The sequence below is a fragment of the Drosophila kikkawai genome, chromosome 3L (genome assembly GCF_030179895.1).
Source record: "Drosophila kikkawai strain 14028-0561.14 chromosome 3L, DkikHiC1v2, whole genome shotgun sequence".
NCBI lineage: Eukaryota > Metazoa > Arthropoda > Insecta > Diptera > Drosophilidae > Drosophila > Drosophila kikkawai.
The window spans coordinates 17,459,823-17,471,089 of record NC_091730.1 but is presented as its reverse complement, the minus strand read 5'-3'; the positions used below and the strand labels follow the sequence as shown (position 1 = coordinate 17,471,089).

At 35.0% G+C, this 11,267-nt stretch overlaps 2 protein-coding genes across 3 annotated transcripts; both read left to right on the top strand.

The window, feature by feature from the left end:
- Positions 1-1,034: 1,034 nt before the first annotated feature.
- Positions 1,035-2,531, top strand: LOC138928346 (uncharacterized). The gene is made up of 3 exons (XM_070285358.1): positions 1,035-1,585; positions 1,652-2,337; positions 2,399-2,531. Exons 1-3 carry the CDS (start codon positions 1,105-1,107, stop codon positions 2,468-2,470), a joined length of 1,239 nt encoding a protein of 412 aa, XP_070141459.1. The 5' UTR covers positions 1,035-1,104; the 3' UTR covers positions 2,471-2,531.
- Positions 2,532-3,014: 483 nt separating this feature from the next.
- LOC121502225 (uncharacterized) lies at positions 3,015-5,323 on the top strand. 2 transcript variants are annotated; one of them, XR_011444873.1, is made up of 4 exons: positions 3,015-3,574; positions 3,640-4,325; positions 4,425-4,560; positions 4,630-5,323. XR_011444873.1 is itself a non-coding variant. In XM_070285371.1 (3 exons), exons 1-3 carry the CDS (start codon positions 3,097-3,099, stop codon positions 4,485-4,487), a joined length of 1,227 nt encoding a protein of 408 aa, XP_070141472.1. In that variant the 5' UTR covers positions 3,015-3,096; the 3' UTR covers positions 4,488-5,323. The 2 variants fall into 2 exon arrangements, 1 of the variants encoding a protein (XP_070141472.1); XM_070285371.1 differs by having other exon boundaries at positions 4,425-5,323.
- Positions 5,324-11,267: the final 5,944 nt, after the last annotated feature.

The window sequence follows — 11,267 nt, the reverse complement described above, 5'->3', positions numbered from 1 at the left end:
TAATTAAATTTAATTTAATTTTAGCAAAATAAAAAGCTTAAATTTGTGAATTTAAGAAACTCAAAAACAATAAAGATATTTGGACTTTTTTTCGACTTAAGTTTTTTTTAACTTCAAATGGAATTAAGATTATAAAAATACCAGTCATCATAAAATATTTTGAAAATGGTGAAAAATTTTAAAATTTTATTTAAAATATATAAATATTTTATTTTATTAAAATATAAAATTTTAAAACCATTTTCAAAAATCCATTTATACCTTTTTCACATTCATTTATTTTAAAATGTTATAAAATTTATAAAAATGGACACATACAAATTTCTGCAAGTGCAAACCTAGACTGATACTGTATACATATGTAAATATCTATGTATGGATGTATGAATGTATGTACAGTGCTGAAAAAAAATAAGAACAAAATCGTTGAGTGATCGTGGAGCAACCTTTCGGTTGCCTGGATGGTTAGGGCCATGGAGGGAGGGCTTAACCCATGGCTGTCATTGTCATTGAACGGCTGACAGTTGCACGAATGTAATTGGCAGTAGGCGCGAATGCAGAACGCATGAAAAATAGAGGCGTGTGAAAATGATCCACTCCGAATCACTTCGACAATCCCTCCACAAAATAACGTGAGAATTTCCATTTTAAATCACAGGCCAAATAGGGTACAAACGCTGGGGTGATCAATGCTGCGTAAAATTTGATTAGATTTAAGAAAAAAGTTTTAGAAAAACGGAAATTCATCAATACTTTATGTATGCATAGATACATATGTCCTATGTAAATACATACATGATACATACATCATACATACATGTTATACATACATTTATAGGGAAATCAAATCCCCTTCTTCATAGTTCATACATTTTTTCAACGAGGTTTGTATCATTTACGCAGAGCACAAAATTGAAACATTGAAACTGAAACAAAAATGTTAAAATGGGAAACGTAGCTTTTTATATCGAAATGTGGCTAAATTAGCTACAAAATAAAAATGTGACTGCACTGCTCAGTTGTTTACAGAATTTTGCTGACCTTCAGTGCAACTTTCAAAGGCTTCGCTTCGTTTTAAATTTTCTTGTTCCAAAACTAAAGAAGATGTCATCTCATTGTTATATATTAAACCTTCCAATAGAGCTTCTGAACTTGGTTTATAAGTACATTCCGAGTATGAGAGATAAGCTCAATCTGGCAAAAACTCATTGCGTTCTCGGAAATGCATTCGCCTTCCACGCCGGCAATACCTTCAAGTCGATTAAAATTGAGGATCGACCAATCGGGGAGTGGTTAGACATTTTGCCGCTTTGTGGATCCTCCATCACTGGATTAGAAATCGAAGACGAAGAGGATAACGTGATTGTGGCCAAGTTGGCCTCTACGCACTGTCCCAACGTGGAGAAGATTCGCTTTCACGTTCACAGCAGTTCCTTAAATCAATTCAACTCGCTGCTTTTACCTTTACAAAATTTGTTTTACATCGAAATTTGGAAATATTCTCAAAATTTTTGTGTGGTGGATACGTTGCTGCAAATGCCCAATCTAAAACACTTGACGTTATTCACGTTCAACTATCGCGATAGTAAGTATTATAAAGGCGAGAAAGTTAAATAAAGTCAATTTTTATTAACATTATATTCCTCTTTAGTGGAAAGAGTTGGAGAACTTACGAATCTGACGAAATTGAATTTGTGTAACGAAGGATTACCCATTGATATCTGCAAATGTTACTCGCCACTGAAGAACATTAATAGCTTGGAGTTAGAAGACGTTGTTTTCCGTATGCCCAAAGATCTAGGTGGCGAAACATTGTGGCCGAAAATTGAAATACTCAAAGTTACCATTCGGATCTTCGACATGCCGCTCCCTTACTTTCCGACTCTAAAACATTTGTCCATTGAAATAAATAACAGCAAGAAAAGCCTTTCCGATGTATTTGGAGAATCGGTCTTCAGTTATGGCAAAACCTTAGAGTCGCTGAGTTATTGTAAAACTTTCCCTAATAGTATCGATGATGATGACATCGGGATATTAATAAAGCTAAAGGCTCTTAAGAAACTCGAGTTGCGGGTGAAAAGCGATAATTGTTTGCACGATATATGCCAATTGGAGAACCTGGAGGAGTTGAACTTGGCACGTTCAAGAATCACTAACGGTGGAGTCATTGAGGTAATCAAAAGGAGCACAAAACTGCGACAACTAAACATTTGCGAATGCGTCGGGGTTAACAGCGATATGGTCGAGGAAGCTGTAGCTGCTCTACAGGATTGCCCCCGTAGGTCGGATAAGCCATTTTTACTCCAAGTTAGTCCTAGCTTTGGAGATGTCGATAAGGTAAGCTGATCAAAATAAAATATTTGTACATTCAATTCAAGTAAATATATATTATTTTCAGAGCAAGCTGGGTGGAGTATTGGATATTGTATGTATTGAAGATTATTTAAAATTTAAGTTTTCCCAAATTTAGAAAAAAATGTGAAAAATAAAAAATATTTTCGTAAGAAAGAAACAAACAAAACTTAAATTTAAATGAAGTTAAGAAATGTTAAGTTGTTCTGTTAAACAAATAGATGTATGTTTATGGAAGAAATTCGATTGTTTTGATTTTATATATTTTATAACACAAAAATATGACATATTTTCTCGTAAAACAAATAAAACAATTTTATATTATAGATACATATGTAATTGTATTTTTCGCCATCTATGTATGTATGTATGTACCCCTTAGTTTAAATATTGAATTCAACAACTAGTATCTAGGAGTTCTAGGATCATAGTCTTCAGTATACATATGTACATATGTATATATAATATACGATAGATACATACATATGAGTGGGAAAAAAGTTAACAAATATTTTAGTACAACACAAAAAAGCTATAACGAAAATATAAAAAATAATTTCTACCTAAAAGTAGCTAAATTAGCTAAAGATTCAAAATGTGACAGCACTGATCTGGTGTTTATAAAGAAATTTTCTGACAGGCAGGCAGTTTTGGCAGGGGCTTTGGATAAAACGGAATTAGTTACTGTGCAACTTTTAAAGGCTTCGCTTCGATTTGAATTATCTTGTTCCAAAACTAAATAAGATGTCATCCCATTGCGATATAATAAACCTTCCAATAGAGATTTTGGATTTGGTTTACAAGTACATTTCGGTTATGAGAGATAAGCTCAATCTGGCGAAATCTCATTGCGTTCTTGAAGAGGCATTCGCCTTTCACTCTCGCAATATTTTTAAGGAAATCGAAATTGGAGATCGACCAATAGAGGATTGGTCTGGTATTTTGTCGCTGTGTGGATCCTCTGTTACTAGCATCAGAGCCGAATATATCAGGAATTCATTGTCTGCGGCCAAGTTGGCCTCCATGCACTGCCCCAACCTGGAGAAGTTTAGCTTTCCCTTTCTCAGCAGTTCTTGGAATCAATTCCAGTCGCTGCTTTTGACTCTTCAAAATCTGTCTTGCATAGAAATTTGGAACTGTTCTGAGAATGTTAGTGTAGTTGATGCGCTGCTGCAAATGCCAAAGCTGAAACACTTGAAGTTATCCGGCAACTATCACGATTGTAAGTATTATAAAGGCGAGAAAGTTAAATAAAATCAATTTTCACAACGCTATATTCCTCTTTAGTGGAAAGACTTGGAGAACTTTCGAATCTGACGAAATTGAATTTGTCTAACCATGGAGAACCCATTGATATCTTCAAAGTTTGCTCTCCACTGAAGAACATTATTAGCTTGGAGTTGGAAAACTTTGTTTTCCGTATGCCCAAAGACCTAGGTGGCGAAACATTGTGGCCGAAAATTGAATTACTTAAAGCTAACTATGGGTACTTCCACACGCCGCTGCCTTACCTGCCGACATTAAAAAATTTGACCATTGAAAAAATGGATAACTATGACAGGAATAGCCTTTACTATGTATTGGGAGAATCGGTCTTTAGTTATGGCAAAACCTTGGAGTCAATGAGTTATTATCGCTATTTTACTATCAAAGATTATGAAATCGAAATAATAATGAAGCTTAAGGCTCTTAAGAAACTCGAGTTCAAGGTGGGAAGCGATGATTGTTTGCAAAATATATGCAAATTGGAGAACCTGGAGGAGTTGAACTTGGCAAGTTCGGAAATAACTAACAGTGGAGTCATTGAGGTGATCAATAGGAGCAAAAAATTGCGACATCTTAACATTTGCGAATGCGTCAAGGTTAACAGCGATATGCTCAAGGAAGCTGTAGCTGCTCTACAGCATTTCCCCCGTAAGTCGAATAAGCCATTTGTACTCTGTGTTAGTCCTAGCTTTGGAGATGTCGATAAGGTAAGCTGATCAATATAAAAATAATATACATATCATACATATATTCTTTATCTCTAAATATTTGTACATTAAATTCAAGTAAATATATATTATTTTCAGAGCAAGCTGGGTGGAGTATTAAATATTGAATATATTAAACATGATTTTAACTGGTGGATTTAGAAAAAAATGTGAAAAAAAATAATTTCGAAAGAAAGAAGCAAACAAAAATCCAATTTAAATGAAGTTAAGAACTGTTAAGTTGTTCTGTTAAAAAAAAAATTAGTTGTATGCCTAATCCTAATTCGACCTTCCAAATCTGTAGAATTTTCCGGTTAAGAAACCCAGATCATTAGCTCTGCACTCTGAAAATGGTGGAGCCAGCCAAGTGGCAGAGGCGAGATAAACCCGGCAGGGCAGGGCAGACACGCCAGACAAACTGGCGACGCCTTGTGAAATTTCCTCTTTCCTCTTCTGTGCGCACATAATAATAAAGAAAATAAATATAAGAGGAATACAGCCCAAACGAGCACACACACTCAGGCGGAGAAGAAGAACTACAACGAAATAAGACCATAAATGCATTTTAACAAAAAGCAAACCAAGAAGAGCCAATGAACCTAAAGAGCAAAAAAAGAAAAGAAGGGAAAAATAAAAAAAAAAAAAACACGAAAACCAACAGAGAAAAATATAAAAGAACCCAGGCCCCAAACCAAAGGCCATAAATAAGCCGACATCGTCTCCGCTGCGCATGCGCCGCAGCATTTGAGGCTGGCTGCACTTCAACTTGAGCCTCTGTCCCGTCTCTCCAGCTTCTGCCCGAGTCCCGGCTCTCCCTATCAGACCCTCGCCATCTGGTCGGCCATTGGGGAGCCACGGATCCCCGACTCGGAGCAGTTACTCTTCAGCTTAAACATCGACGAATGGACTGGACTGGTGGTTCGTCAACTGTCTTTAGTTTTTATAAAATTTCCTTTATTTTTGGCTACTATTTCTAGAAAATATAGAAAGTTAAACAATAGATTGAGTGTAAATTTAACAGAAAATAAAAATATAATGCTAAGCTGGAGAATACATTTTTTAATGGGTCATTTACTTAATTATTTAATAGAATAAATAAATTATTATCTGAGGTTTTTAGAAAATATTTAGAAATATAGAAACAAAACAGCAAGGTATCATAATTTATATTTATATTATATTTATTCCTTAATTTATTTATATTTAATATTAACATTATCTTAATAGTTTTATAAACATATTCCGCAGGGCATTAACCAAGTTGCTGTTAACCTTTTACGCCGACTTATGCCAATGGAATTTCTACTGTTCGGACACACAATTTTCTAGTGCAATTTTTCACTAATGATGACTAACTCACCTGGCTGGTGGGCTTGGAATGATTCACGCATTTGCCGAAAGGTGCGAAATTCAAAATGCAGGTGGGCCTTCAAGTCAAGGAAACAGCAGCTGTCGACGGCGGTCCATGTAAACATTATTCTCCTGTCACTATTTAGGCCATCAGATTGGGAATTTATAGGAACATTCTCACAGAATGAATGATAAGCTGGGAACTACAATTAAAATCTAATTCAAGTTTTCAGTGAGAGTTCCTAGAAGAAAAATTAAAGTTTAAGTTAAAACAATTATACTAAAGATGGGCTAAAATTTTACTACAACTTTAAGTTAGCTTCCATTTTTATACCCTTGCAGGGTATTATAATTTAAGTCAAAAGTTTGCAACGCAGTGAAGGAGACCTTTCCGACCCTATTAAGTATATATATTCTTGATCAGCATCAACAGCCGAGGCGATCTAGCCATGTCCGTCTGTCCGTCTGTCCGTTTCTACGCAAACTAGTCCCTCAGTTTTAAAGAAAATCGGACGACTAAATCATATAGCTGCCATAGAAACGATCGGTAGCTGTACAGAAAAATTTTAAGCTGCGAGTGTAAAACTGAAACTGTTAATCTGTAAACATAATAAGTATAGATAAAATGGTTTTGTGTGTTTTTCACCATTTAAATTTATAATGTTATTTTATTAAATATTTTAATCTAAAATATATATGTCTTTTATGCGATTAAACTTCGTTTTTTTTTTAATTTTATCAAAACCAAATTATCATATACTATGTTTCTCCTTTACTGAAAGCCGGCCTGACTTCTATTAAAAGCCAATGGAAAATGATATTGGAATTTCCCCAAAATACACGAATTGGCTTAATTTTAAATAAAATCTATACACAGAGGCAACAAATTTTTGTATTTGCATCAGGGAATTTTTTCAACATGTGAATATTTTTATTTAGGGAAAACAGAAAAGTTAACTGAGTTCAATTTTTTTGTAAAATCCTTCAGTACTGAAAGTTGTTCTGACTTCTATTAAAAGCCAGTGGAAAATGAGATTGGAATTTTCACAAAAAACAACAATTCTTAAGCTTAAACAAAATTTATCCACAGAGGCAGCAAATTTTTGTATTTCAATCATGGAATTTTTTTTACATGTGCATTTTTTTATGCACCGAAAACCGAAAGTTAACTGAGTTCAATTACTGGAAGGCTTTTTTAGATTGATTTTTTTTGTTTTTTAAATCCTTCAGTACTGAAATACACTAATTGGCTTAAGCTTAAATAAAATCTATCCACAGATGCAGGAAATTTTTGTATTTCAATCAGGGAATTTTCTCACCATGTGCATTTTTTTATGTAGCGAAAACGGAAAGTTAACTGAGTTCAATTAATGGGAGGGTTTTTTAGATCAAATTTTTTTGTAAAATCCATCAGTACTGAAAATTGTTCTGACTTCTATGAAAAGCCAGTGGAAAATGAGATTGGAATTTTTCACAAAAAACAACAATTCTTAAGCTTAAACAAAATCTATCCACAGGGGAAACAAATTTGTGTATTTTAATCAGGTAAATTTTTCAACAGGTGAAGTTTTTATATAGCCAAAACATATAGGTTACTGAGTTCAATTACTGGAAAGGCTATTTAGATGATTAGATTAATTTTAAAGCTATCTTCATGAAACTTTGCAGATAGTCTTCTAACTATATCATATAGCTGACATGGGAAAATTTGAAAAAAAAAACAATTATAAAATCGCTGTGTTTCATCACATTATTATCTACTCTGAGACATGGCCATTTTCTATTATTTAAAAATTTCTGTTTTAAAAATATGTAAATATGAAATAAAAGTTTATATAACCAATAAAAATGAATTATTATTTAATAATGTTTTTGAAATTAAATCAAACATATAAAATATGATATCTTCAAATATACATATGTATATATTGCTTATGATCCAATTGCAAGCTGCAAGGGTATACAAACTTCGGCCTGCCGAAGTTTGCTTCCTTCCTTGTTTATATTATTTTAGAGTATAGCAATCCAAATGATTTAGAAAAATCTACATTTTTTTTTATATTTATTAATAAAATAACACTCAGTATATAATTTTTTCTATATTTTAATTTCCCAAACAAATCAACTGCAACCCCATTTGTATCACTTTTAAGTCCCCAATTTATGTCTTTGTTCGAAAAAAAAACATACTTTACCTGGCACCGAACAACTCATATTTTAATCTATATCTCCCAAAGCACTTGCCTGATCCAGTACAATCCTAAATTATATGGTAAGTACCCGCAGCGACAAGTGGAACTTTTGCATAACGATTTAATTAAAGTTTTGCTCACAAAAAACAAAAAAACAAAAACTAGTCAAAAAGCTGCGAAAACTTAAAGCGCAAAATGAAATCATAGGGGACCAGGACCTGCCCGAGCACCCGACCGCAACGTTGGCTTATTAAATAAATAAACTATAATTAAGCATAATGCATGAGTTAGTGGTCGATGAAGTAGGTAGAGAAACTCAATTGCTATGCCTTTGGATACCCTAATAGATGAAAAGTTGTAGGTTAGAAATAGGGGAAAGTTACATCAAGGAAACTTACAATAAATAGATTTATTTCATCTAGAAAAACTTTAATATTTTAAAGTATTTCTTAAAGTTTAACTTTATATATATATATAAATTTTATAAGCCCATTTTAGTGGTTAAAACTCAATATCTTTGCAATCCATTCTGTGTTGAAATCTCAAGTCGATTTGTCCACGGGTTTGGCCACTTTTAAGCTGCATCCACGCATTGTCTTGGCTCAACTGGAAGCCGCCAGGCTGTCTAAGACTAGTAGTAGGCCAACAGCCAGTCAGCCACTTAGCCAGCAAAACCAAGCCAAAACCCAGTTGAGCCCAGATCCCAAAGCAGTTGACTTTTTGGTGTATGTTGCAAACAGATCCTAGCCATAATTGGAAGCAGTCTCGCGGAACTTGTTGAGCTGAAGTAGCCAGCAATAGCAAATTATAACTACACTGGGAGGAAAATATGAGATAAAAAAATATTCCAGGAAATTACAGAAAATTTATAAAGGCTTTAAAATATATAATTAAGCAACTTAAAGGTTAATAGATATAAAATCTAAGAAACTGAATAGAAATAATATTTAAATACAATTTTTATAATTAAAATACAAAGTTACAATTATTCTCAAAATTAAATACAAATTGTAGCAATGTGATTTATATAATTTAAAATATATTTTTCTTTTTTCTGTAAATTAATAATCCCTCATTTCTTACCAGTGCATAGTCTCCACCTCGCCAACTTCTGGTTTCTATTGACCCAGTCGATCCGTCAGTTAGTAAGTCAAGTTTGCTGGGAATGCACACGGGTAAATATATGGAAAGTGGAGTAACCTGGACTAGCCTGGAGCTGGATGGGATCACTTTTACTTTTGCCTGGCGGTCGCCTCCTTCGGGTTTTCTTGTTAATGTGACAGGTTGCCAATCGTCTTGGCCAATTGACACCTGCATGCTAATAGCGCTCACTGGAACTGTGGCTTAAATTATGGCTGCAGTTTAAGGATACATACAGCCAGGCACATCCTACATACAGTATCTCGAATTAAGCAAAGTTATCGTTTGGCTTCCCTTAAAAGGTTAAATACAAATTGTGGGACAAAATGCTTGAACCAAGTGGTTGTTGTTGGGTATTTATAGGGCAATCAGTTGACCAAAACAGGAAAGTCTTTGTTTAAACAATCAACAGCTAATTGATGTAAGAGTCTTAAGAGTGTATTATCTAAATTAATGTTTTATAAATATTTATATTATATATTTTTATTAATATTTACGTCAGACTGTCCTCGCTTTCCCTCCAAAAATCTCTCGATAAAAGACCTTCTTCCCTGGCTTTTCATTTTCCACCCTCAACGCTGGATAACTACTATCACAACGATCCTAATCCGGTTTAGATTCTCGCTCATTGGCAACGGGTCACACCTGAGTGAGTATTTCCAGGTGGCAGGTGCTCCTGGGATCGCCAATGAATCATAACTTGGCCCGCCTTTTTTTGGTAGCCGGGACAGATCGTAAAACTAGCTTCAGACCTAAAAAAAGGAAAAAATGATTTTATAGAGATATTAAAAATCCGGGGGAGACAAAGAACCAAACTGGGCTCCATAAAAGGGAGCAAGGAGGCAATGGAATGGGATGCGAATTCAGCACAAGAAACCAACCGAAGAGGTGACAATCGAGGGATGAGGACAATGATGGGTCGTAAACCCGAAGACAGCGCGATAAATGCTAACGAAATTAACATGAAATTGTGAGACGAGAGAAAGAGACACGATCGCATACACACAGTCACCCCATAATTGTTGAGGAAAATTGCCCTCGGTCTTTGGCCCCTGAACCTGCCTCCGTCCCTACCAGGTTCTCCCGGCACTTGTGCCCAGCACACTCTGCAAGTGTGTCTCGGGTTCACGTTCACTGGTCTCCGGCTAGGAAACTAAACCGAAACCAAAGTGAACTCAACTGATCTCGGCTCAGCTACATGATCCGTTTTCCAGGGTCTTTGTTTTTACAGTGCGATAAGAGCAAAGGTCTGTAAATGAGAGGGAGACTATCGGATACCCTATAAAGTAATTGGGGTTATCAGGGTTTAGATAAATTTTTAAAATTCTAGTTGATTTGGAAAATGTAGTTTTTAATAATATTTTTAAAGTATAATATCTAAAGTATTTCCTTTTATTCTTTACTATATAGAATTGACTTGAGAACACCCCTTGATCCTTTTCCAGGGGTATTCCCCACTTCGATTCCTTTTTCTTTCTTGCTTTTTTACACCCAATCTCCAGGGCTGCCCCTCTCTTTTCTTAGTCTTGTTTATTTGTTTGTTTGTTTGTTGGCGTAGGACTCGCGACGTCGACCCTTTTTGCCCTAAAACTCCTACTCCTAGTTCTACCCCTACTTCCAGTTCTCTGCTGTTTTAACCATCCGATCCCCAGTGCCAGTCCCCCCGACTGACTGACAAGTTTCACCTGTCCGTATTTGTCCATGGGGTGATCTATCATGGGCTGCCCAGCAGACAGACGGAGACCTGTCCAGTGGCTGTTTTTTTTTTTTTTTATTATTATTTCTCTCTCCTGGTTGTTGGATTGGGTTCCTCCTTTGAGTTGGGACTTCTTTCTTTTGCAGAGGGTTGACGTTTCTATTGCTCCGTAAATTTGCTGGAGGAACATTTGTTTGACTAGATAATGGGGCAAACACACAGATGCATATAGACTGCGATGTGGTAATCTAATAGTGTTTTCCAAACATTGGTTAAGGTGGGCCAGAACATTGACTGACCCTTGGCTATGGCTGGATCATGGTTAGATTACACTGGGAAAAATATGATTATATATAGATGAGTCTGACCTAAGACTATAGGAATTATTTGTTCATTTTAAAATAAGTTTAAATTTGTTTACTTGTAATTGTATATATTGTATGTTAATAATGTTAATGTTAATTTTAATATAATTACATATATTAATTTATGTAACAGTGTACCTTAGTAAAACGATATCCCGAGGGCGACCGACACCGATGGCGGCCTCATAACCCCAATCTC

What these genes read in the sequence shown, in the direction of transcription:
- LOC138928346 (XM_070285358.1), top strand. Translation starts at nt 1,105, where the DNA reads ATGTCATCTCATTGTTATATATTAAACCTTCCAATAGAGCTTCTGAAC. An exon ending in CACGTTCAACTATCGCGATA is followed by an intron (nt 1,586 to 1,651) that starts GTAAGTATTATA and finishes ATTCCTCTTTAG; the next exon opens with TGGAAAGAGTTGGAGAACTT. An exon ending in GCTTTGGAGATGTCGATAAG is followed by an intron (nt 2,338 to 2,398) that starts GTAAGCTGATCA and finishes TATTATTTTCAG; the next exon opens with AGCAAGCTGGGTGGAGTATT.
- LOC121502225 (XM_070285371.1), top strand. Translation starts at nt 3,097, where the DNA reads ATGTCATCCCATTGCGATATAATAAACCTTCCAATAGAGATTTTGGAT. An exon ending in ATCCGGCAACTATCACGATT is followed by an intron (nt 3,575 to 3,639) that starts GTAAGTATTATA and finishes ATTCCTCTTTAG; the next exon opens with TGGAAAGACTTGGAGAACTT. An exon ending in GCTTTGGAGATGTCGATAAG is followed by an intron (nt 4,326 to 4,424) that starts GTAAGCTGATCA and finishes TATTATTTTCAG; the next exon opens with AGCAAGCTGGGTGGAGTATT.